This window comes from Squalius cephalus, assembly GCF_949319135.1.
Source record: "Squalius cephalus genome assembly, chromosome: 3".
In the NCBI taxonomy this organism is placed as follows: Eukaryota; Metazoa; Chordata; class Actinopteri; order Cypriniformes; family Leuciscidae; genus Squalius; species Squalius cephalus.
Genome location: NC_137124.1, coordinates 11897875 through 11925784, shown reverse-complemented (window position 1 = coordinate 11925784; position 27910 = coordinate 11897875). Strand labels below are relative to the sequence as shown.

Below are 27910 nucleotides of genomic sequence, written 5' to 3'. Positions count from 1 at the left end.
TGTCACTTTTAGTTTATAGACTGCTTCAGTTTTAGAATCAAAAGCATGAGGACAAGGAAGTTATCATTGTCTTCATGCTTCTGGTTTATAAAATGACGGTACTCTAAATTCATGGAGGCCAATTTAAGCCTTTTTACTACTTGATGCTATCTCTGCCGTTCTCGCCCACTCTTTTCTCGGATGGCAGACAGACTGTGCCACATAATCGCCGCCTTGTAAGTTACACTGTTACCAGCCCACTGGCATTTTCTGCATTTCTGTGTTCTGGTTGGCTTGATTTTAATAGGTGCAATAAAATAAAATAAAACTTATAATTTCTTTTATTAGTGCTTCTTGACCATAATAGCAGCAAGGTATTTAGGACTACATTTGGATAGGTTTCTAATTGGATTTTGAAGGTCTCCTTCAATAGGTTTACATGCATTCAAGGTCAAAAACCACTTTAATTTTCTCTTAATATACATTGCACATCACCTCATTTCTCAAAGAGTCTGAAAACGGTTCATTCAAAGATCCAGTCTCTCTAAACCCCTCCTTTCCAAGAGTCTACTCTACTCTGATTGGTCAGATGGCCCAGTCTGTCTGTTGTGATTGGTTTACTCTGTTCTGATTGGCCAAAAGGCCCAGGTTGTTGTGATTGGTCTACCACTTACAGTGCATGTCAGAAACAGACGCCTATTACCATATCTAAATTTCAGATCCGGAGGCTTCCTCGGCACTTGATACACAATGATACGAACAGGAACGATGGCATCTGTATTTCTGTATAAATTCCAGCGTGAGTCCGGATCCTTTTGAAGTGAATCAAAGTGGATTCACAGCACTGACAACATGAACTAAGCTCTTCCAGTCTCAGCTTCAACTACAGTGTTTGAGGGTCAAAGCAGATGTTGTTCGCTGACAGCCAATGAAGACCATAGACTGGCATTATGCAAATTTATTACGTTGTTACTTCGGTATGTAACAAGAAGAGAGACTGGAATTACTGACGACTCGTTTCAGCAGTTCAGAATCAATCCTATTTTTAGACAATAACTTTATTTGTTTGACCATTGATCTTTAAAATTCAGAAAGAGCTGTATTACACACTGCATTGACGGTAATATTCTAAAAAGAAGAAAGATATCAAAAGAAAGACCACAAAGAAACACTGTGACGCTGTTGAAATGCAGAAATTATTGTGTCATATAGAGCTTTTTAGGTTTGCGAAATGGATTTATTACTGCTGTATGCTAAAGCATTCATGATTATTGCTCATACTTAAGGTTAGTGATTTGACCAAACCCCAGGTATTAAACTTGGGCTGAACTTGCACTGTTTGTGCTATGAAGATACATGATACTTCAAATTGGACAGCTTTTTTTTTAGCTGTTACTTTTCTGAGCTTTCAAACTTGATTTTTCTCATGGTGGATGATAAAATGTGCAAGAAATCCCATAGACTGACTGGAGGGACTTAAGTCATATCTTATTACTATAATATCATAGACACTTGGGGTGGGCTTTTCTGACTTGGGCCAGTAGGTAACCACTTAACCACCCAAAATACCTTAGCAACTGCACTGACATGCTTAGCAACCACTCTGAAAATCATATCAACATCACATCTGTTCATGTAGAAGTAGTTAAGAAGATTTACACCACTCAGAATGTGGGAACTTCACAGATTAAACGGGTGAATGGATTAAGTTAATGTGGAAAGATTGGATTCTTGAGACATCTGTCTCTCATTATAAGCCATTTGTAAGTTCTCATTCAAACAGGTGTTTAGACAGTACGTTGAGTTATAGTTTGGATCTGTATATGTTGGGCATCTCAGTTGAATCTGTATAATCCCCACACACAGCTAAAATGAAAACTTTACCATGCAAAAATAGAGCACATCTTTGTTCCTTTCTTTTGATTACGGTCCAAACCAGTCGGGTCGTATTGTGTTACACTACAATACGCTGTACTGACACAGAATGTACTTGGCAACTCGGACCTTTTGTTTTGTGACTGCATTGAATCTACCACAGAGAGAACATAGGTGGGCTTAATGTTGGAAACGTTGACCTGTTTGTACTAGTTACGCCATTTTTATTATTGTGTTTAGGAAAATTGTATGGGATCGGGATGTTTAAATTTGATAATTCTTGTGCTTGTGTTAAATCAAATAAAAAAATACTAGTATATACTATACTATACTAATACTATGGCTCACTCATAAACCTTTCCATAACTTAGGTCTGTTATTAAAGTAAATGCTGATGATTTGATATCAGCATGGAATGAGAAGTTTTGACATCCTGGCAGATCTGCATTATAATTATCCCTGCACTTTAAGATCTTAAAAGTCATTTGAATATTTCTTTCGCATGTATCTGCTTGTCATCAGTCTGTTAAGAGACTGTTGGACCACACTGAGTTCAACCAGAGGTTGACTTTGATGTAAATATACTGCAGATCTATCGCCACATCCTAGTTCATTTTTGTGTGTAAAATGTGTTGAAACGTCAGACTAAGTGGTCCATGCTGCTCTGTAGTTGGCAAGCATTTATAGTTTAGTATAACTCCCTTTTGTTAACCCTTTTGTAAAGTAAAATCTTCTAGTAAAGGAATGGGCGACCCAAAAAGATCATACAGAAAGATCTACAGGTTTGAAACAATGTGAGAGTGAGTAAATAATGACAGATTTTTGTGTGTGTGTGTGTGTGTGTGTGTGTGTGTGTGTGTGTGTGTGTGTGTGTGTGTGTGTGTGTGTGTGTGTGTGTGTGTGTGTGTGTGTGTGTGTGTGTGTGTGTGTGTGTGTGTGTGTGTGTGTGAACTATCCCTTTATATGGTCTTATTTTGTCCACAACTGTGACTCGTCACCATATGCAGTCATAAATGAAAGTTATTTAATGCAAACAGGGCTATCACACGATTTGTAGCATTCATTGCGCTTCATAAATCTCAGGCTCTTTTAGTAGATTCACTATTAGTCCATATTTGTGGCAGCTGTGCACTCGTAGCACTTTGGCCCTGGTTTAATCTGTTTGGTGTGTTTGTGGTTTTGGACGATGGTTGGTCTTGTGAAACTGAAAAACATGTTAGTTAGACGAGAGCGCCCTACATCTTCAATGAGCCCATTGTGGGAAGAGAGCAGAGGAGTCATGGTTCTTGTCCAGAGGCATTGAATAGCCCTGTTTATGAGTCTCTGTGTGTGAGAGAGAAAAAGAGAAAGTTAAAGTAATGCGTGTGACTTTCAGCTTCATTTTATTTGTCCCTGTCTGAAAGAGCACAAAACGCCTCACGTTGTGATTCAGGAAGTCTGGACCTTTGGTTGTGCGCACTTCCTGTTGTATTGAACTTGAGTCGATCATTTGCAGCAGCTTGTCTTAAGAGCTACATTGAAACGATGCAGTGTTAAAGCTTAACGCTTAGCAACAGACAACCAATAGTGTACATATTTGCATGCTTTGTACAGTCACGGAAACACTGCACATTGTATATAAACGGTAAATTCAGCGTTTGAGAGGAAAACTGTCAACTGCTAACAGAAAACGTGATAATTTGAGTGAAGAAGAGACCGTTTCATTCTTACATTTATAATCCGAAGTATCCATTCCGGATAAACTCGGTAGTACAGTCGGCAATACAAGGATGCGCAATGCTAAAGCTTTTATGTAAACAGGTCACATGCTGCCTTCGTCCAATCAATGACACTGACCCTGCAAATATGCAAATAAGAACGTTAACCCAGGGTTTAGGAATGTAAAATGTGAAACGTCATCATGAATACCCAGGATTAATTGTTAACCCCCGGGTAAATTATGAGCACAGTGAAACTTGAAGTAAGATAACCCAGGATTCAGTTTACCCCAGGGGTTAGGATGACCCAGGGTTAACTATTTCAAGTGTGAAAAGCCCTTAAGAGTGTAATTATCAAAGGAATGTTATTGATTTGGAATCTCACAGAAAATCATGAGATTTGTCCCTCAGTTTGTAAAAATAAATCCGTTAATAAAGCCGTTTCATAATTAAAAATGTATTAAAACTAAATCCATATAATAATCCAATGATGGAATCCCTAAAAGTTTATATATATATATATATATATATATATATATATATTAGGGCTGTCAAACGATCGCATCCAAAATAAAAGTTTGTTTTTACATAATATATGTGTGTGTACGGTGTATAATTATTTTCTATATATAAATATAGAACACATATATTATATATACACACATTGATAACAGTACAATGCACCTACAGTTAAAGTCTATGGGAAAAGGCATTGCACCAGAATTAAAATAACACATTACACATAAGGTTTATGTTCATATAAGACTAGTATGATAAAACTTACTCGTTGCTTGTTTGCAAAAAGTATAACAGAATTGAATGTGATGTAACTAATAACTATCCATAAAGTACTTAGAAATTCACATGAATTAGGAACTGATAATGCAATTTATTTATTTAGACAATTTTACTCAAATAACAGTCTATTGTGTGGAATCATATTGTATGAGCTTTTCATTTCTTCCTTTTAAAGACACCATGAAATCAAAATAATTGACAATTATTTAATGGAATATTGCAGTGTTTATTATAAATGATTTATCCGAGCACTTCATTATTTATTTTATTTTTTTCAAATTCATGTGCCCTCATACTCTTTAATGAAAATAACTTCCCCTGCCTCTTGCAGTCACATTTCTTCTCTTCTCTGGTGACGTGTTTACTGGCATGAGGGCGGGACAGCCTGTCACTCACATGAGATCGACCAATAGCAAACCACAACCATCCAATCAATTCCCCACGAACAAAATCTGTTTAACTCGGATACATGTCACAATAGGATGGAAAAGACGATCGCGACTTAAAACCTCTGGAATGTCTTTCCCCTATTGCAAGTGCATTAATGTGAACAGAAGTATTGCTCGTTTAAATACAGACTAAAGGGAAAGTTGAAATTATTATCTGTGGGACTCGACAGAATGCTGCAGATGCTGGCTGCCAGTGAGATTTAAATTGTATTGATGCCACGACATTTGAATAGCACCTTTGAATAAACTATTGTTTTGGTCTAGACAGTAGTTGCTGGCTCAATTGTAGTTCACTGCTGTAGGTCAGTTCTGTGTATAATTCGGTCGATTAAGGGTTATCACTGAAGAGGAAACGCTTCAGGTGTGAAAAATCTTGGGACAGAAATAGATTAGTCAATAATTACAGGTAATCAAGGCATAATAAATAGGGGTGAGGGCAGTGTGTGTGGTGGAAATCAGGACTTTGAGAGTGTTTATCACTTTGATGCAGTTTATCAGCCATACACGACAACAATATGAAGGCTTCTCTTGACATGTATGATTGAAAAGTCTAGTGGTTTTGCACTTGAGTAGTGGTCCCTGATATGGCCATTGCTGGTATACTGTGTATATTATATGAAATTTAATTTTATATTTGCTAAAAGATTATTTTGTCAACTTGGCATATATCATTTTGGAGCAGACGTCACAGTTACGATGCTGCTGTTGTGAGTGCATTGTGGTGGCAGAAAAACAGTGGTAACAAGTGGAGAAAAACGGGCAAGATTCACGGATTAAGAGAAAAAAAAAGTCTTCTTGAGCTTTTGCATGTCATAATTAAGATGCAAAAAAAGATGGTTTTTATTTTTTTACAGAATACTAGCCAGTTTGAAGCAAAGCACAGACATTTATGGGTGCAAGCCATTAAACGAACAGACTGAACTAATGAACCCTGCGAAGATTACCCTACCATAAAAGCATGAATTTGACGTAAACAATAGATCTACATTATATTCACATATGCAGTTCATAATGTATTTAGCCCTACAGTTACAGCATGAAATTATATTTAAATCTATAACAATTTTCATAGATAATAACATTTAAAAAGATTAAATGTTTTTGTTTGTTTTCATGTGGCCTATTGTAACAGAGAACAGAGATGTATCCCTGCTTATCCCATACTTTATTCAGTATGTTGAGGCCTAGAGAGCTGAACACTTAGGCAGTAACAGTTGCACTAAAGACTCTTAATGACTCTCATGCAGCTTCTATTACATTCCAGGATTTAAGAAATTAGTGACTGATCTTTCTAAAACATTTTGTGTTTTTTTTTTTGTGTGTGTGTGTTTTTTGTGATTTAGAAGCTATTATTTAGGTTATAAAAAGTTCACATATATCCTAAACCTCATACACTTATGAAATTTTGCATTCAGAAAATGTATCCTTTTAGGACCATTAAGATTCTTTGCATCTCATTACTTTAATGTAAATAAATAATGATATTTTATTCAAACTTTGAAGTATTTAAATAATTATACGAAATGGCCGTATATGTTGCACTGCCTTTATTTGATTTTTTTAATTAATAATTAATGTTTTTTATTTTTTTTATTTTGGTGTGACATTTGTCCCAGATGTGTTCTTTGTGAGATCTTTATAATTATGCTTTGTTGTTTTCATCTAGATGATGTGTCGGCAGAAAGCAGCACAGGGTGTCCAGACAGGCTGTCTTTAATGGAGGTGCGCCTCCAAGCACAGGAAGATGAAATAACGCTACTGAAGTCCTCATTGGCCGACGCCTTACGCAAACTCCGCCTCCATGATCAACAGATACCCCTGCTTAAGCAGCAGCTGATTGCTGGTAAGAGGTTTGTTAATGATTTCAATGTGCTACTGTAAAGATATTGCAACATGTTTTAAATGTATTGCTACAGATTTGATTGCATTGTTGTTGTTTTTTTCTAAATTAAAGTTATTGTTGTATAGAGACTTCATGCAAATATATGTCTGTGTGTACAACATCAGTGAACCCTGCTGCAGCCCGAGTGTTAAATCATTCCTGTTACGTGGATGGGATCTCTAAACCTTGCAGACTGTCTACCAGCTCTCTGGATGGATGTCACCAGACATCCAACAGGTACAGATGACTCTGGATAGTGTTATTTACTTTAATGATTAGCTTAAAAGGTAACACAGCAACATTATATGTGGAGTTATAGTACAAGGCTGATTAACAGAAAACAGTCAACTCACAGTCACACGGTTATTTGTTAAAGTAAAGTAAACTGTGATCTTCAAGTGAAATGCAGTAACATCTTGCTGAAGTTGCAGATATGCTTGACGATACTGAGAAGAGAAAAGCTCTGTGAAAAACAGTCTGGCTGCCCACGTGTTTGATACAAAGAAGCAGAGCAACATTCCTTGGCAAACTGCACATTTGGGACATTGTGGGCACTGGGCAGCATCCAGGGAAAAGGGGAAAACTGAAAACTGTTGTTTGTGTTTATCATTTTTTGTTTCTTCAGTTTCTTATTTGTATGTCAGGAAATGTAAATTACAGTTCCTCTTTTAAGTTTACCACAGGCCTGCGTTATTGTATTGTGATTAGTTTGAACTGTGCCTGAAATGTTGTAGGCTTAAACCCCACTCGGACTGAACCTTGAGCTATTGCCACGTGCCATTGAGCAAGGAACTCCGGTTATGAAAGTAGTAATGAAAGGATTTCATAAATTAAAAATCTGTCATCGTTGACTCCCACTCATGTTGTTCCAAACCGTATGACTCTTCTGCTGAAAACAAACAGATGTATCAAAAAGAATATCTAGAAGCCATTTATGTTTAATATATTAATTCTCCCAGTTTCTGTTAATAAAGTTTGAGAACAAGCAGCTTTGTCATAACTACAGCAAAAATGCCAAAAATATCATGGCTGACAGTAAATGGGGAGGCCTTCAAATAATGTGTTGGACAACAATGTCAACATATCAAAAAGGTTAAAAACCACTGCCATAAACTTATCATTAAAGTAGTCCAATTGGTTTTTTAGCAGTCTTTTGAAGTCATATGATAGCTTTGTGTGACAAACAGGCTGAAATTTAAGTTGCTCTTGCTGGTATTGAGTTCAGAAATAGTGCATCAAATCTCTCTGATTGGTTCATTGGTTCTCTGAATGAGAATAAAGACTATTTTCAGACAATTCTGGGGTGTTGGAGGCATAGAGGTCATGAGCCCCCCTGCCCCTTTAATCGCTACAAGTAATTGTCGAATTGCGGTGACCCCCGGAACGTGATTTTACCCCCAATGTGTTGATCCATGAAAAGAAAGTCATAGATGTTTGGAACAACATAAGAATGAGTACATTTTCATTTTTGGGTTGTTGTTCACTTTAACCAACAAGTAGCATTTTTTTCTCCCAACAGACAGCATTTCTCAAACACAATTAAACACTGTTTTGTTTGTGTATCTTTAGCCATATCTCAAACACAGCTGAAAATGGGGAGGGCGGGGCTAAAACCATTTCCAACCACAAACCGAGCACTAGTGACATGTGCACACAGACCGAACCGTGGATCCCAAATCACAATGCCATCCCGCTGGCCCTGACACGGACCAGCCAGAGTCTCTCCTTGGAGGATGCATTACCTGAAGGCGTTCCTTTTGCTGATGAAGCCCCGACCAAGCTCAGGGGAGAGGAGGAAGACGGCAATGAAGACCAAACCTGGAGCACCCAAGTAGAAGACGCCATCCAGCCCACCACAATCAGAACCCTCCAGCAACAACTGAGCAAAAGCAGCGAAGACAGTCAGGGTTCATGCCCTCAAACCCCAACGTCCTGCTCGCCGGCACCCCCAAAAGAGCCGACCTCCATCCCCTACGGAGGTCCACTCTCCGCCATTCGGGAGGATGAGAAAACACTGTGCGTTGACCCCCGAAAGTGGAGTCAAGCGTTGGCTGGCTGCTTGAATTCACTGCCACTGGTTTTGGTTTTAATCCTAACACTAATGCTTGCGTTGCTGCACAAACCAAAGTTACAGCTTGTTGAGCCGGTTTTGGCACCCAGATTGGGCTTTATTTACATACAAGCATGAGTGGATAATCATTAGGAGCGTGTGATTTAGGTCAGCTCTGATTTTACTTGAGATGTTAGTGCATCAGTTTTAGGGTACGAGTTTTGGAAAAAGTTTCGAGTACAGAAGACAACGTTGTCAAAACAATTCCCGTTCACACCGATCCGAGAAAACGACTAAAATCACTGTATTATTCATTCCAGGCCTGTAGTTGGCGATGTTACTTTATAAAGAAACACTATGCACCTGCGCAGATTTGCATTCTTCTACAGAGCGGTGAATACAATCAAGACAGATGGTGAAAGCATTGAGCACGTAATGCTCATGACGCCACCGTCTCCACAAATTTGTGTTTTTGTCATTTACATGGAGAGGATAACAGTTTCATTTTCAAAAACTAAGAAATTAATAGATTACATTTATAGATGATCTCATTGATAGATGTTTTACCGTACTACTACTACCATTACTCTTTCAATACATATACACTGAAATCAATAGAAAGTTGTAAAAAATATAGGAATTACTCAAAATAGTATATTCAGGAGATCTATTATACTATTATAGTATATGTATTAAAGTACATATAGAAACATGGTTCCTGTTTATTTAAACTGAAATAACATTGCAAAAGATTTATTTATGTTTATGGATTTGATCTACAGTTTGAGCTACAGTAATGGTATCGGTACTTTAGTAACACCAGAGACACAGACGTTTGTATCCCTAAGGGCACTTCAGGATGACGAATTTGACAGTATTATTGTACTTCTGGCATTCATTCATCTCTTTTAAAGAACACAGCTCTGTGCCAACAGAGATTTACATTTGTTTTTGGATTTAGTTCATGCTTTGACTTCTTTGGAAATGCATTGTGATTTGTGGAGGCAGATGTCAGAGTTCTAGTAATTTTAGCTTTGAGTTTTTAATAGGAAAGGGATGGACAGTTGGCAGCAAGTGTTTGTTCAGTTGCAGTGTTGATTTAGCTAGGTAAGGCATGCTTGTCCGTTAATACGGTTGCAAGAATAGTGCATCATTCCTCAATAAATGCAGCTGTGACATTGTGTAATCGAGACCAGTCGACTCCCCTTCAGGTGAATACGGGAAATATGACATAATTTCTAAACCGTAAAGCTGTCAGTGTGACAGGAATGTCGAAATGTCTGAGTATATATGTCAGAACAGCTCCTGGGAATCTTGTCTGTAACACGGTTCTGCAGAAACACAAAAGCTCATGATTGAGCCTTGCTTCTGAGGCATTAAAATCATACTAACCCATCAAATAATCTCACTTAATCTCATAAATAAAGCAAATCTCTTGATTAATTGACTGATTTATCTGCATGCATGCTTTGGGTGGTCTTTCGGTGTGTGTGTAAATGTCTGTGTAACTTCTGTATTTCTTGGTTCCCTCAAATGGAATGTTATAATTCTAGTGGGTGGATTTTGTTCCATGTAAACAGCGCTTTACTGATAGTTATGTCCCGTCCCTTCTGGGTATCCTTGCATGGATATCAAGCAAAAGGGTTATCGAGTCCACGTTACGTGGTGCTAGAGTGTTACGGCAGATTGTTTCGCAACAGAGCACCAGACAAAAACAATAAACAATGCATGCTTCGTTAAAGATTCACGCTTTGTTTAGTTTCAGCATGAGGGAACAGTTAAAAATGTCTAAACGTGACCAATCAGTGTATGTAAATATGCTGTAAGAATGTTAAAGTGGTTTACGTATGCATCTCAGAGCCTGGCTACCCAGAATTAAATACTACATTATGAACTGAACAGTGAACAAGATAACGCAAGCTTATGTTGACAGAAGGTTGAAAATGACCTACAGTGGCCCCTAAGATTCTTGAAGACCATTTCAGATGGTGGTCTGTAACTTGTCTCTCTTCTGCTAGATTAGCACTGAATGAAAACAGTTGTGTGTTTTTTAAAAACATTTCGTGCTGACGAACTCTGAAACTAACGCCGTACCATGGACCACACTGGCACGGTTTGAAAGTTCAATGCGTTGATTAAATAGACACTGACCATATGTTACAATTAAAATTAAGTTAGGAAACTGCTTTATAAATGTCTTTACTGTCAATTCTGAGCAATTGAATGTATCCTAAGTGAATAAAAAAAGTATTAATTTCTTTAAAAAAAAAACTGACCCCAAATTGTTGAATGGTAGAGTAGATATGATGGGAAATGAGACATAATGTGATAATAAATGTTATAAGACATTTGTGCATTATCTCTAAGTTAGCAGCCTGGCTGATATAATGTTTTATCGCTAATTTCGACTACCATAAAGAAAGTGTTAAAAGTGTGACAGGGTAAGGCTTCAACATTATTTAAAAGTGGACAGCCCCCTTTATCAGCCGCGTTTCACTTCTCTGTCTGTCACCGCAAGTATCATCATTGATCACATGACCACAGTTATTTCCTGTTTCATGTAGCTTTTATTGGATGTCTCTAAGGGTATTCAGAAGAACAGGAAATAGGGCGTGCAAGAGGAAACAATCCCTCAGTGAGCACAGACTCATACTCCCTCACACAATAAATATATGGGGCAAATTCACTGTGACTCAAACGTGGCATTAACTCTGATTTCTGATTTATTTGCATGGTTTTCTTGTGTGTGTGTGTCTGCATGAAGGATTGATTCTGGGTGATTGTGGGTTGTTGGTTTTTAATAATAGGTGCATTTGCATGCTGTCCAAACTTGATGGGAAACTCAAATCACGCTAAGCACGTTCTGTGACGTTCATGTTAGCATGCTCGTATCTGCATTGATTAATGCTTGCATGCACTCTGTGAATCAGATTTTTATGCCTCATGGAGTAACTGACAAATATCTCTTCTTGAAAATCAGGGTCAGGAGGAACAGTGAGAGAAGTAAGGACTCCCAAGACAAGACCAAACTGCGGCTTTCTAAGAAAGCGGCCTCCTCAACCAACTTACTCACACGGTCTCCAAGTCTGGAGAGGTGAGAACCGCTTTTTTTTTTTTTTTCAGTTCAAGCTTGCTCTGAACTTATCACTCATCATAAGTGAATCGTTCAGAGTAATTTAATACGTTAAGCTCTATCAGCAAAATCAATGATGCTGTCGATTACCACAGAAAATCGTTATGACTCATCCCTCAGTTTATAGAAACAACAGAAAGATTGTTGTGGTAATGCAAATACAATAGATATCTTTGGAGCAAGTCTATCAGAGGTTTGTAAAAGAAAAACAGTGATGCTCTTATTGTTCAAGCATTTACAATGATTCTGTTATTTAAGTTGTAAATTTGTCTAAATCAACAATCACTTTACAGTCGGTGAAGTTTGCTCCATGTAGGATTGTTTGTGTTATGTCCGTCGTTGCTTGGATTTCATGTAAAAAGTTACTCGGTTTACCAGGTTTTTCAAGTTTTATCAGTTGGCCCTTTGGAGAAAGGTGTGCAGCCCCTCAGGCAATATGCCTATATATCAATATATCAATATATCAATTCAAGCGCGAGCATGCAAAGTGGATTTAGTTTTGCAGTAATCTCAACATGTTAACCAAAAACTCTTCCAGGCCTTATCAGCTACAACTACTGTGTTTGAGGGTCAGAGTAGATGTTGTAGTAGGACACAGTCAGCCAATGGACTTCATTATGCAAACGTGTTACAAGCCTACATAGGTTTGTAACTGGAAGTGAGACTGAAATTACTGATAACTCATTTTTGGCAGTTCGGTATTGATTCTTTCTTTTAGGAGACAATAACTCCAGCACTTTGAGCTTTAAAACTTTGCATACCTTTTACATTCACAAACAGCTGTATTACACGTTACATAAAAAGGTAATATTCAAAAAAAGCATAAAAGGGGCACTTTAAGTTGGATGAGGGAAAATTATTTAGTACTAATTGACAGAATGCCACAGATGCTTTTGATCGAGATTAAGTTATATTTAATATTTGAATGCATTTCATGAGAATCTTGTTATCATGAAATTTCTTGTATAATGGGTATTAAATATCTTAATTAGTTTCTATAATAATAATAATAATTTAGTTTCATAACTGAAGTATGTTTTTGTTTTTTTTGTGATGAAAATAGCTAAAGAAGCTGGCATGCCTTTAAAAACAATTACATTTCTTGTTGTACTTTAGTGTATATATATATATATATATATATATATATATATATATATATATATATATATATATATATATATATATATATATATATATATATATATATATATATATTCTCTGTTTTCAGTATGTTAAATGATTCATTCATTCATTAATTGATGTGTTTGTCTCCATAGCCGGGCAAAAGACATTATCTCTAGCACAGGTAAGGCATCTCTCACTTTATCTCTCCTTCTTTTTCTTCATTATTTTTACCTCATCAGCCTTGCTGTGTCATAATTCAGACTTGCATTAGGTCGATGTTTTCCCATTTTTACCTAAATTCCCCAGGTACAGTACCTCTGAACTGTATACAGAGATTGTCAGTTACTTATCAGTTACACTATTTATGCAGTTTGCAATGCTCCTTTCTGTTCTCATTCCTGGAAAAGCTGTCATGTGTTAGGAAAACAAGATCCTTTTAACCTTTCTGAATGTCACGTAGTCACTGTCTGTCCAGTTTCATCCAATCAGGATTGTCAGGTTACAATTTCTTGAGTAAAATGTTTTTCCCTCAGCCAAAGATAAGGAAAAATAATATATATAAAAATCAGCAACATAATATATTTTAACCTCTTTCATCAACACCTCACACATTCAGCTGTGGATTCAGAATAATAATGGGAACAAATTTTTCAGCTTTTCATCTACCATTTTAACCATTACTCAGCCAACCCAGGGACCCACTAATACTATAACGCTTGGTTTTCTCATTAAGCCTATATAATTACTTTCATAAATAATGTTATTGCAAAAAGCTGATTGTTACATTATGTACCTTTATCATGTCCTGGTTCTATTGTGCCACTGTATAATATGAGGTTATTAAGTGTGTTATACATTACAGAGGCAACCCAATCAAATGATGAAGCAGCAGACCCGCTGAAGATGATATTATAAGTTGTTTTTTTAAATCTGCAGAACACTAGCGGCGCCAGGATTTTGATTGTAGGTGGGCCTCCAGAAAACTGGATGGGCCAGTTAAAATAAGCCAAAAAAAAAAAAACGGGTTTCCCTTCATCTCCGTTTCAGCGCTTTTCTGCGGCACTGAGGACAGCGACTCATTACCTGAATTTAATGCGTAATTAGCACAGGTAAAAAAGAAAAGAAAAACTTAAACAGGAATTTTTTTGTTGCTTTAAAAAAAAAAATTACAATTTCATTTAATGTATTGTTTAATAAAATTATAGGCCTTTTATTTTTAGTTTATTAACAGCAGCAACAGCTGTAAAGATGAAGTTGTCGATCGTCAACTCCGTGAACGCGCCTATAGAGAGAAATGCACATCATGGATTGCATAATCAGAGAGTAGGCCTAGCCTTTTTCTTTTCGTTTTAAATTGTTAAAAAGACATTTCAAGCTTTAAGATAGATTTCATGTCTGTGAGGCATATGCTGAGTTTCGTTAAGTTAGGATGAGATGCGCTCCTGTTCACGAGCAATGCAAGTGACCGCGCGGGCGCGCCTCTTATATTGTCTCCTATTTGCTTCATTAAATACAGGCAATTGGTTGATAAAAAAAAAATATATTAAAATTAAGATACAATTTATACAAAACGAAATTCACTTAAAAAAGGGCTTTCTAACTTAATTAAGTGGTCAAAATCATGTCTGACCCGCTCCATGTCTCTCGATATTGTATATCCTATCTTACTCGTGCGGTTCACTTTTCATAATCAACTTAGATGAAAAAATAACATTATAATATTTGAACAAATATGAAACTAAATGAGCTTGATGGCTACAACACATATAGTAGGCCTACAGACTCTCTATTTGTACAAATTGCTGCACATTAATTTTATTCTGAATTTTGCACACATAAGTTAAAAGGCATTTGTTTGTGCATGCATAGTAAAACATATCTGCAACATTTATCAAGTCCACTGATAATTATGCGTGCATTTATTAATTATTATCTTAATGAATAATGTAACAAGGACGAAGCATGTAGGCTAAACTGCGTTGTTTGTTTAGAATGGAATGGATCGCAAATAGATCCGAATGAAGAAACGTACAAAACCATAGTAGAAAATGGGTGGGCCCGGACCTAAAATGGGTGGGCCCGGACCTAAAATGGGTGGGCCCAGGCCCACCCGGGCCCAATGGTAGCGCCGCGGCTGCTGCAGAAAAATAACCACATTTTTAAAAAAAATGATATATTTATATATTATATTAATACGTTTATATATGTTTATATAGACTACCGTTCAAAAGACTTATTTTTCAAAGAAGGCTCACCAAGGCTTCATTTACTTTATCCCCCAAAAAATGCAGTAAAAACAATTTAAAAATCTGGATGAAAATGCCAAGATGTGCATACATTTTAAAGACGCGCAAAAAAATTGAGACGGATAATTTTTTTATCGGATAAGAAGACATGCACACAAACTACTATGGAAGCACATTTACTGAATAAATCCCTTGATGCGCAACAAAAAAACTCTTTGTTTGACTTTGACTCAACAGTAGATGATTGGATAACTAGTAAGTGGACTAACCAGTGGACCAATCGCATCGCACAGCATCTCAAATGTTGGTTTGATCATTCTGAAATGCCTGAGTCAAAGTCTGTCATCAGAATGATTTGGTTTAATTCCCTCCCTGAAGTGTCTCACATGATTATGTTTCCAAACACCAGCATCCGAACGCAAGATAACATGACAGCGTTTATTGCTTTTCATCCACAAGCTCTGAGACGCAAGTCACTTATGATGTGGGGAAAACGAGCCACTGTTTCTTCCCCGATTGCAGCATCTTTCATTTTTATGACAGATATTTTGCGGAAATTTCCCATGAAGTGGCGATTTTGTTCTCGACCACATAGGATGGAAACTGTGCTTTATTCACATATGTTTAGTGTGATATTCCAATTTTGCGCGCAAGTTAAATTCTCAACTTTTTACAGGATTCTTTAATTAATAAAAAGTTCAAAAAGAACAGCATTTCTGTTATTTGAAATAGAAATCTTCTGTATCATTATAAATGTCTTTACTGTCACTTTCGGTGAATTTAATGCATCCTTGCTGAATAAAAGTATTCATTCCTTTAAAGGGATGGTATAATGCTCTTTTCACAAGATGTAAAATAAGTCTCTGATGTCCCCAGAGTTTGTATGTGAAGTTTTAGCTCAAAATACCCCACAGATATTTTTATATAGCATGTTAAAATTTTCACTTTTTGAGGGTGAGCAAAAATGCATCTGGTTTAATTCCATAATAAGCCATAAGTGGTCTCATGTCTAGTCTTTACAGAGCAAAAATGCACTGTTTTTGTGTCTGTCCCTTTAAATGCAAATGAGCTGCTGCTCCCGGCACAGGGGGCGGAGCTACAACAGCTTGTGCCCTGAAAATTTCAAAAACTTTTTTGTTTGTTTAAATGTATGTAGCTAATGTGGAGTTAACTATTTTCTAATTATTGATTAGCATATTCTGTCATGATAATCTATAAATCGTGTTCAGGGGGTGGGGTTTATGTAAATTTTAGGGTTGGTGATGTCACTAACCCGGGAGGAATGTCGTATAGTCCCTACCAGCCGTTTGTTGTAGTCCTTAAAAAGCAATTTCTTTAAAAACAAATATCTCCCTTTGCTTTGAACTTTGAGCGTTGTAACTTTGCAGATGTTGTTTATGCTCAAACAGCAACATTACACACTAACTAAAGTTAGAAAAGTGAAATCATAATCAACCACCCCTTTAAAAAAACAAAAAAAACAATTTTTGAATGGTACTGTATCCATCCACAGACCCCCTGCTATAGCTTCATAGACCCCAGACTACAAATTCTAGATTAGAGAACAGATTCTGTCCAAAATGCAATGTGATGCAGTGAGGTCACTGTGCATATAAACACGTATGAGTAAGTGTTACTGAGCACAGGCGAATTTTAATTACCATAATAAGCCATAAGTGGTCTCATGTCTAGTCTTTATATATTTATTTGTTTGTTTATTCATTATGCATGTTTCCTTCAGCAGTGAGACACAGGAGTGCTTGTGCTCACACTGGAAAGTTACTCTCGTCGGTTATGCAACCGCACCACTCGACTTTTCTGACCAGGATGATGGATGTGTGTTTCCTTTTCCCTGCGTTCCAGAAATTCACACCACATTTTCACAGCACTGCCTTGGCCTTCTCGTTTGTGTGCGTGTGGCGTTTTAATAATTTATTCACTTGCACACTTTACTGAATTGGAAAGGTAAATGTTTTTTTTTATTTGAAATATCGTGACTGCGCTCAACATCAAACACATGTTGTTTTTCCCCTCTGGGATGAAACTGACACATTTATGGAATGTTGTTTCGGCGTCACCTGTCATCTCTCTGATAACATTGACATAGCGGTCCTGCATGAGTCGGATATAGTTCAAACTCTAAACTCAAATCCGAGGAATACGAGATATTCTCACTATCTCTTGTATCAAAACAACCCATATTATACTGTATAAAAGATCTTCAGGGGTTAGTGATGTTTTGATGCAAACTTTGCTTATTGGTTTCTGGCTGTTGCTTTTATTGTCATTCCATCGCAGTTGACACGCAGATTGACTTGCATGCCTCACTGCTTTTAAAAGACCCTGTTAAAAACAAAATTTTCCCTGTCGAGCCAGTCCAAATCCAGGTCCAGACAATGACAGCGGTGAGTCAGAGGTGTTCTCATTGGAGCTCCCTGTAGAGCTAGTTGGAGTGCAGTTGGGCTGCAGGAATTCCTAATGTATTTTGCAAATGCAGAGATAATGTTTGTTTGTGTTTTTATCTTTTAACAGGCTCTCAGGGGTCCAGGAGGGGAACTCAGAGTAGGTTTCTATCATGGACTGGATTCTTACTAAATGTTGCCTAAACATATTTGCGTTAAAAAAATCGTAAAAAAAAAAAATAGTTTTGAAAGTTATATAATATGTTGTACTCTGAAAGTTAACAAATACAAACTATAGTGCTCATCGTAAATTTTTCATTCTTGTGTCTCAAATCACATTCATTTTACTTACAGGTCAGTCAATCAAGATGTTTATCCGTGGACGACCAATCACCATGTACATTCCTTCAGACATTCTGAACTACGAGGAGCTGAAAATTGATCTTCCCTCACAGAAACTGGATCTCGACTGGGTGTATCCTAAAACAATTCTTTTGTTATTGTTTTTTAGCATTTATATTTTTTATTAATGTATTACATTTGAACCTAAATTAAATTTCAAATTAATTTCCATTCATATAAATTAATTGTAACATAAAATAAACTTAAAATATGTCATTTTATTGCATACAGGGCTTGACATTAACATCCTCCAACCTCGCAAATGCGGGTGGGCTTCAGCAGTGGCGTGTAACAGTCACTCCTACTAGCCACTTTGGCGGGTTGGATTTACATACATTTTTCAATTGTAGTCTTTTAAAAAGGCATTTTAAATAATAAACTAAGTGCAATGTAGTGTTGTCAAAAATATGGATTTTTGATACATATCGATACTGAAATATCTGAAACACTTCCAATTCTCATTTCCTGCAGAATAGATGCACAATACTAGCTGCACTTTCTCTCTCATCTCTCTGACAGCAAGTTGACACACAAACCCGCCTCTCCTCACTCATTTCATTTGCTCCGGATGAGTAGTGTTGGTGTTACAGGGCTTGAGTTTCTGCGTGGGATTGCACGTATTGCACATAATTTGACTAATTTCCGCAGATTTTGTGCACATAAAGCCACCTCACAATACTAAATTAAGTTATTGTTTGCTGCTTATTGCGCTTAAAAAGCCAAATAATGTCAAAATGCCGGTCTTTGCAAGTAAAAGAAAAAAAAATGCATGTGTAACGGTATAATGAATCCGTGCGTCAAGTCTTAAAGTGACAGCAACCTAATATACCTGCTGCCAAATTATAATATAATATTAAAAAAATCTATCTGGCAGTTTCCCCCATGGTATCAATGTCAAAATTGTGGTCAGTGACTTTGGAAATGGCTGGTGAGCAAAGTTAATGTCAAGCCCTGCATATATACATACATACATACATACTTACTATATGTATATATTTCTGTACCTCACATGGCCAAACACAGTGAATTAGATTTCCTTTATATAATACATAACTACTAGCAAATGTTCCTTGATCCTTTTATTTCCAGCTATGGTTACAGGGGACGGGACTGTCGAGCAAACCTTTACCTGTTGCCGTCTGGAGAAGCAGTTTATTTTATTGCGTGCGTGGTGGTCCTGTATCACATCAGCAACCAAACACAAAGGCATTATCGCAAGCACACAGACTGTGTCAGATGGTGAGTTTAGAGAGAATATTTTTATTTTTTATTTTTTCTCTGATTAATATGTCCTTACTTTTTCTCTTACTTTTTGGCCTGTAGTCTTGCCATCCACCCGGACAAGGTGCGTGTGGCATCTGGACAGACAGCAGGGGTGGACAAAGATGGCAAGGTGAATAAATCACAGTCCACTGATTAATAAGATTACTATGTTGGTTGACATTGATTTAAAATCATGAACAAAATTTTAAGAAATGGTGTAAGTTTGTTATACAGATAAAACGTCCATGTCATGCATCAATTACCTGCTTACGTTTTTTTGTGCGATTATGTGTGTTTTTCAGCCTCTTCAGCCCTTTGTGCACATTTGGGACTCCAACACGCTAGTGACATTGCAGCAGATCGGCCTCGGCACTTTTGAGCGAGGTGTCGGATCCGTAGCATTTTCCAATTCAGTGAGTATTGCCTCCCATTTTGCATTCTTTCCAGTTGAAACACAGCAGACAGGGATAATAGAGAGGGCTGTTCACATGTGCAAAGAATATAAAATACCAAAAAAGAAATGAATAAATAAAATATGTAAAATAATACTATAATCAAATATCCAGACTTTTGGTCTATGAAGCATTTATAGACTAGAAACATTGACTTTTATCATGTGACAGTCTTTTGGAATAGTAGCATTTTAATTGTAAATAAATACACATTGATCATACATACATATATCAATGTTTATTTATTTACAATTCAAATGTATTTCAATATATATATTCCTTTCTCTTTTTTCTTGTTATAGGATGCTGGTACATTCCTTTGTGTAATTGATGATTCCAATGAACACATGCTTTCTGTGTGGGACTGGAATAAGAATATAAAGCATGCTGAAGTCAAGGTCTGTTCACACACATGCGCGCGCACACACACAAATGCTCAATAGTTGAGCATTGTAATATCTACATAAAGCTACATGGATCAAGTTTACATTCTCATTTTTAGTAGCCTAACAATTTTTTTTTTCAAGCACATGCACTGTTAATGCTAAAAAAAACCTGTCAGCTTTATTGTGGATAGTTTCTTTCTCTGTGTGACCCTTTGTCCTAAATATTTCTTTCTACTTCTGCACGAGCGGTTTGAGCGGGGTTGCTATGGGAGCAGCTAAATATTTTACAGTTGATTTGTGTGAGTGATTGTGTGCGCTTTAAAGACTGGCCATTTGTATGAAGTAATTTTTCTCCCTCGTGTTTTATTTTTGGGCTGTGCTGCTAGTAATGGATTTAGGAAGTAGTTGGACTTAGAATAGCATGACGCTTTGTCAAGGGAGTTCTGTTTGCTGACTGAATGAATCTAGATTTTCATCTCAGTATGAGTTGGTTTATTTGTATAAAGTCATTTGCAATGAGTTAAATATCATTCAGGATTTCACGAGCGTTTCAGAAGTATGTTTGGTGGAATTCTGGAAACAATAAGATGAATACCCAGAACAAAATTAAAGAGCCTGAACAATTTAGAAATCATAAGTAATGACATTATATTCTGCTGAACTTTGAAGAGGTATTTACAGTTTCTGGATTATACTTTTTGATAATACAGGACAATTACAGTAATTTTCTGTCATTAAACTGACGTGAGCTGAAGATTGACTGGATGTTTATAGTTGAATTGCAGCTTTTCTCCTGTAATAACACAGAGCCACTGGCACAACTATATGTCTTCACTGTGTGTGTGTGTGTGTGTGTGTGTGTGTGTTTCAGAGCACTACTGAGGCAGTCTTGGCTGTGGAATTCAGCCCTACAGACACCAACAACATCATCTCCTGTGGCAAGTCCCACGTCTACTTCTGGACCATGAGCGGTTTCACAATGACCAAGAAACAGGGCATCTTTGGAGTGAGTCCATATTCTGCCACCAAGTTGACTGTCCTCCACTGTAATTTCAGTATCATGGGCTTTTCCATGCACGAAAAGGGGAAGAAATTATATAAATTAAAAACTCACAATACTGTGGTACTATGGCGTTTCCATGTGAGATCATCATTTTACTATTTTACAGTAATATGCTGCATATCTAGTTTATGATTAGCTTTAAAGGCTTACATTGAGTAGAGAACCGCTTCATAATGCATTCAGCTATGTATTCACTCTTTGTTTGGTGTTTGATTTTGTCTACTGTGTGTTTAACAGAAATACAAAAAGCCCAAGTTCATCATGTGCTTCGTGTTCAGTCTTACGGGCGATGTGTTGACGGGAGACTCTGAGGGGAACATTCTCACATGGGGGAAGTCAGCTGCTGATATCAAAACATTAGGAAAAGGAGCAAAGGGTGTGCAAAATGATTCTTCACGATACAGAAGAAATGATCAAACACTTCTGTTACATTTCAACTTCCTTAATCGTTAGCAAATCTCTACATAAACATCCATCTTTCACATATTCAGTTATAATGTTGTGATGATTAAATTGATTTGTAGCATTTAAAGCTATTCATTTTAGTTATTCCCCTGGAATTGGGCTACTTTTAAGTTGTTGCCATGAGTTGACGTACAAAATCAGCAAAGAATTCGGCCACTGACGGAGAAAATCATATTGGGCTAATTTTGATTGGCCAATTGGCTCGTTTTGTTGCTCAGACCTGGCAACCGTGTCGGTACAGAAGTATTACTGTATGTGCAATAGATTTTTCTTTACTTTTAAAATAGGGCTGTCAAACGATTAATCGCATCCAAATTAAAAGTTTGTTTTTACATAATATATGTGTGTGTACGATGTATAATTATTTTCTATATATAAATACACACACATGCATGTATATATTTAAGAAATATTTGCATGTATATACTGTGTATATATATTTATATTATATATCATTTATATTATATATAAATATTTTATATATAAATAACACATTTTTCTTAAATATATATGCATGTGTGTGTATTTATATATAGAAAATAATTATACTCCATACACACACATATATTATGTAAACACAAACTTTTATTTTGGATGCGATTAATCGCGATTAATCGTTTGACAGCCCTATTTTAAAACTAAGGGACAAGTATAATTTATGCTTTATAGTAAACAACAGCAGGCCACAGATGCTATAAATAAATTAGAACTAAAATATGGTCTGTTTTCATTATTTGAAACTATCGATTCTGTCAATGTCTTCAAATGTACTAATCCACCTGTTCTGCTCTCTCCGCATGCAGAGACATTGCAGATCATGAAGCAGACGCGTGCTCATGAAGGCAGCGTTTTCACGATGTGCCTCCTGCAGGGTGGAGCTTTACTCAGTGGTGGAGGCAAGGACCGCAAGATCATCCGCTGGAGCGCAGACCTTGCGCCTGAAAGAGAGTGTGAGGTGAAACACGAGTCTGGATTATCTTCAAAACTGCGTGTTTGTAGCCATATGAATATGTGAAAGTACAGTGTCGTTTAAAAAACAAAAACTTCTTGAATGGTCTTTGTTCTTCTAGATTCCGGAGAAATTTGGTGCAGTCCGCACCATTGCAGATGTAGACGGAGAGGAGCTGCTCGTTGGCACCACACGAAATGCAATCCTGAGAGGAACATTTTCAGATGGGTTTGTGGCCATTGTACAGGTAGATGGATTGGATTCATATGCAAATATACATCATTCAGTTGCCATCAGTTGTCTTAAGCGTTTTTACCGGATTAGCTGGTTTGTGAATCTAAAAACGTTCAATTCATTCAATTGTCAGGGACATGTGGATGAAACGTGGGGTCTGGCCACACACCCCTCCCAGAACATCTTTCTTACCTGTGGAAATGATCGTCAAGTGTGTGTGTGGAACGCAGAGGACCACAAACTGGACTGGTGCACACCACTAGAGGTCAGAATGGTCACAGAAACTTTTAAGTGTAATTTAAGGCACACTAAGGGTACATTTACATTACAGCGATGTACTAAAAACCTTTGCGTTTTTCAAAGGTTTCGCGTACAGACGACACTGTTGTCAAAACGATCCCCGTTCACGCTGATCCGAAAAAACACCTAAAAACACTGTATTATTCATGCAACGCCAGTAGTTGGCGATATCACTTTGTAAAGAAACACTCCACGCCTATTGACTGATCACGTAGCACGCATGCGCATGACGTCACCGTTCTCACAAATTCGTGTTTTTGTAGTTTGCACAGAGACTTTTTTCAAAACTTTGCATTTTCAGGCCCACGAAATGCCATTGTTGTGTTAATGAACAGTCAAAATGCATAAAAGGTTTTGTGGTGTAAGTGGCCTCTAAGTGTTTTTATGTGTGTCACAACACTATTGGCATGGATGCAAAAAAATGTGGTTATCTGAGTAGAAATGCACAGCTGAAAGTATTTGGTAATTTGATAATATGGGTGTAGTAAACAGTATTTGGCTGGTCATGTGATCTCAACACGCTTACACTACCACTCAGAAGTTTGGGGTTGTTAAGACCTTTTAAGAAATTGTTTACAATTTAAAATAACTGTTTTCTATTTTAATATTTTTTACTGTTAAAAAATTTGAGGTTGGTCTTTTTTTTTTTTATGTTTTTTTTTTTAAAGAAGTCTCTTATGCTCACCAAAGGTGAGTTTATTTGATTAAAAATACAGTAAAAACTGTAATATTGTGAAATATTATTACTTTAAAAAAATAATAATTATTAATTTATTTTGAAAAAAAATTCTTTCCAGTTGATGGAAAATCAGAATTTTCTGAAGCCATTACTTTAGTCTTCAGTGTCACATGATCCTTCAGAAATCAAACTTATTTTTTCAAGATTCTTTGATTAATCTTTTGTAACAATATAAATACATTTATAGTCAATTTTGATCAATTTAATTGGGTCTTGACAAGACTTACTGACAAGACATTTTTGAACAGCAGTTCAAATACAGGTTTTTTTTGTCTACACAGAAACCCATATGAGTATATCAAATTTTAAACATTTTGTCAAAGTTATTATTGATTTATTAAGGTGTAAAACTTTTATGTGGGAAACGTGTGCACATTTAAACACCCTCACAATATGAACATAAATGTATTGTAATGTGAAAATGAATTTGCAATTATTCATTCATCTCTCTAGGAATCTGGTCTGTGTGCTGATTTCTGCCCAAACGGAGCTCTTGTCTCTGTTGGACTGAGTACTGGAAGGTAAAACATTTATTTACAGCACACCCGATAACAATTACAGCTTCAGTTTTACAGTGAGCTTGTGAAATGTTCCCTTTTTAATGGCTTTCTGGTGGTTTTAACCCCTTACCTATATAGATGGGTTGTACTGGATCTGCAAACCAAAGAAGTGGTGTCAGACCTGACTGATGGGAACGAGCAGTTGTCTGTAATGAGATACTCACCAGGTCAGAGGTCAACAAAATCACTGTACAAAAAAAACAAACAAGCTATGGCCTCACTCTTCCTTATCTTTATGTTTCTAGCTTGTTTGTGGAATATAGGGCATGTGTTTTAATGTGGTCTGCAGTTCTCATAAGCCTGTTAACAATCAGGAACTTTGATTTTACTACTCACCCAAACATAGATGGCAGCTTTTTGGCTGTTGGTTCCCATGATAACTTCATCTACATTTACAACGTCACTGACGGTGGTCGACGCTACACGCGATTCGGAAAGTGCACAGTAAGCAAAGCATGCTGGGACAGTCTCCTAAATGATGTAAAACTGTTTTATGGTGGTTTGTTGTTTATAGGGGTTGTGTTAAAGTGCACTATCAGTCATGCAGATTTATCTCTTCCCTAAATGTAACTTCAGGGGCACTCCAGTTTCATTACTCACCTCGACTGGTCCAAAGATGGAAAATACATCATGTCTAACTCCGGCGATTATGAAATTTTATACTGTAAGGCTTGTGTGCATGATATACAGAGACATATTCATAGAAGACAATGAGAGAAATCATTTCAAATGCATTTAAATGTTTATGTTTGTGTAAAAAGGGGATGTTGCAAGCGGCTGCAAGCTGTTGAGGAACCGGTTTGAAAGTAAAGATCGAGAGTGGGCGTCCTATACCTGTGTGCTTGGATTCCATGTCATGGGTGAGAGAAAGCATTTCATGTTTTATTATTGTTTGTTATCAGTGTTTTATTATTTTTATTTTACTTTTTTTTTATGCTGGCTGATATTTTTTTATTATTATTATTTAGTTACCAATATTTGAAGTAAAACGGACCACATAGAATTGTTCATATATATATATATATATATATATATATATATATATATATATATATATATATATATATATATATACACATATATACAGAGTACTGTGCAAAAGTCGTAGGCACGATAGTATTTTCACCCAAGAAAAAAATGGTTTTAAGCCAGTTGTGTCAGTAGGAAATGTCAATGTCATTGTCAAGTTTATTTCTATAGTACAGTTTAAAACAACTTAGAGTAGAAACTTCGAAATGTCAGATAAAATCTTTTCCAAACATTGCTTTTGTTATTAATAGTAATAATCAGTGAGATTTTTGTATGCACAAGGATTCTGACAACAGCCGACACAGCCAAACTGAGACAGACTAAATCCAGAAGAACTGCAGCAACATCTCCAAGACACTTGAAGACACCTTCCTGCAAAGCTACAGTACTGTGTGAATAGTTTTAGCCACTTGTGTAAATAGATTTGATTTACCGATTAACTTCTATTAACTAAATCAAATCAATATTTTGTTTAAAACAGCTTTTGTCCTAGGTACACTCGCACATAGTGTTTCAGGCAGCTTTGCAGGAAGGTTTCTTCAAGCGTCTTGGAGACGTTGCCGTAGTTGATCTATTGACTCATTGTTTAATTTTCGTTAATTTTGAAAAAATAAAGTTATGTAGTTATGTCTCATGAGTAGTAGAAGTATGTATGCACCAGTAGTTTATTCCACAGTGTAATAAAATGTAACTGTCATGCTGTCCAGGTGTGTGGCTCGAGGGATCAGATGGGACAGACATCAATGCCTTGTGTCGCTCGCACAATAAGAGTATGGTGGCAGTGGCCGATGACTTCTGCAAGGTTCATTTGTTCCAGTATCCATGTCCCAAACTAAAGGTCAGTCACTGCCACTCAATATTCATTGAGAGTCAAAGAAATTATCATTTTAAAATGGAAATAAAATGAAACAATAAATCTTATTAGACTCTGTATGCTTAATATTGTATTAAAAGGCCAGATAGTGTATGTAATGCTGAGTTAGAAAATGCAGATTAATAATTCACATATTAACTGTATCAGGTTTTAAAAAAAAAAAAAAAAAAAGAAGTGTTTGCTTATACTGCAAGAAATCAATAATTTATTTCCTGATTTCTCTGTCAGGCTCCAAGTTATAAGTATGAGGGCCATGGCAGTCATGTGACCAACGTTCGTTTCACGCATAATGACACTCACCTCCTGTCATTGGGCGGGAAAGACACCTGCATTCTCCAGTGGCGGGTTAAAGGGGCGGGGACTGGAGACAGTAAGGAACATCTAGCTTCTTCCTCTACTGTCCGCTCTTCCTCTAGTTCTCCAGAAAATGGCACATAGAGAGACAGACACCAGGAGTCAAGAGAGCGAGAATAACTAAGGCATGAAGATATTCTAGGATATGAAACATGGAGGAAATATCTTATTGCACCATCATGAAGCATTTGGAAGGTCATGCCAGCTTTTGTAAAACATGTCACAATGTTGTTTGACCATTTACAAGTCAGATATAACGCATAGCTATTCACTACCTACATTTCTTCATGAACTGACTTTACCCTGTTGAGGCTAAACTAATGGCAAAAAAAAAAAACATTAGTGTTTTTTTGTTTGTTTTTTTAAAGAAATGTCATATTGCACTCCAAACCCAAAAGGAATATGATAGGATTATATAAAAAACTTAAAAAATGTTGGTGGTAAAAAGAATGATGAAAAGTATGTTTTATGTTCTTAATGCAAAAAATGTATTACAGATTTTTCTCTTTTAATTTTGGGGCCTTGAGAGTTTATATGAAATTTACACATTTGGCAAAATAAATAAATCTCACAATAGTGAAATGTTTTGTCAGTTCAATGCATGATGAGAGAATGATGTCTTAAATAAAATAAAATAATCTCTTGTTTCCACATTTATCATGCTATATCATGTTCAGTGTACTTCCAAGTTTACATGTACTTGTTTACTTCATAATGCTTCTCATGTGATTATTTTAATAAATTGCTTTTTTTTTTTCATTTTTTTTTTTTCATTAAATACTACATGCATAATTGTGTCATTACATTATTAGCCATAAATCATGTGTCTCTGTGAAGCATTGTGTTAAGAGCAGCAGGATAATCATTGCTTTATTAGCTGTCAGGAAAATGTCCTCTGTCCAAAAGCTTCCAAAAGACTGGTCTTGTATGGATCAAGTCAGCTTTTCTCAGCTTGTTAACAATGTGAAATTTTTGTTATTTTTAATCAATCAATAAATTTTAAAATAAGAACGCTTTTTTGTCTGTGTGTACTTCCAGTTTCGCAATTAATGTGATTCCAGAAGTGAAATAGAGTTATATAGGATCACGTAACGCCACCTAGCAAGGGTTTTTATTTATGTTTTATTTTTTCTTTAATGTGAGACTGTGATGGCGCCTGTAAATCAATAGAGGGAAGTATTGCACCAGTTTTCACTCCTATCCT

General features: G+C 36.4%; 1 protein-coding gene across 2 annotated transcripts in view; it reads left to right on the top strand.

Annotated features, from left to right (window-relative positions):
- Positions 1-27722, top strand: part of eml3 (EMAP like 3) — a 37369-nt gene extending 9647 nt beyond the window's left edge. Inside the window, exons 2-24 of one of the 2 annotated variants that reach the window (XM_079867753.1) lie at positions 6465-6641; positions 6806-6917; positions 8250-8696; positions 11711-11824; positions 13141-13169; positions 17767-17796; positions 17991-18111; positions 19128-19277; positions 19362-19431; positions 19604-19714; positions 20056-20151; positions 21011-21145; positions 21440-21578; positions 22471-22622; positions 22738-22863; positions 22984-23115; positions 24343-24410; positions 24528-24616; positions 24796-24893; positions 25026-25113; positions 25211-25309; positions 26186-26316; positions 26581-27722. In XM_079867753.1, the coding sequence (XP_079723879.1) occupies positions 6465-6641; positions 6806-6917; positions 8250-8696; positions 11711-11824; positions 13141-13169; positions 17767-17796; positions 17991-18111; positions 19128-19277; positions 19362-19431; positions 19604-19714; positions 20056-20151; positions 21011-21145; positions 21440-21578; positions 22471-22622; positions 22738-22863; positions 22984-23115; positions 24343-24410; positions 24528-24616; positions 24796-24893; positions 25026-25113; positions 25211-25309; positions 26186-26316; positions 26581-26790 (2924 nt within the window). In that variant the 3' untranslated portion in view covers positions 26791-27722. The remainder of the gene's footprint in view (positions 1-6464; positions 6642-6805; positions 6918-8249; positions 8697-11710; positions 11825-13140; positions 13170-17766; positions 17797-17990; positions 18112-19127; positions 19278-19361; positions 19432-19603; positions 19715-20055; positions 20152-21010; positions 21146-21439; positions 21579-22470; positions 22623-22737; positions 22864-22983; positions 23116-24342; positions 24411-24527; positions 24617-24795; positions 24894-25025; positions 25114-25210; positions 25310-26185; positions 26317-26580) is intronic. The other variant, XM_079867754.1, reaches the window with a different exon arrangement.
- Positions 27723-27910: the final 188 nt, after the last annotated feature.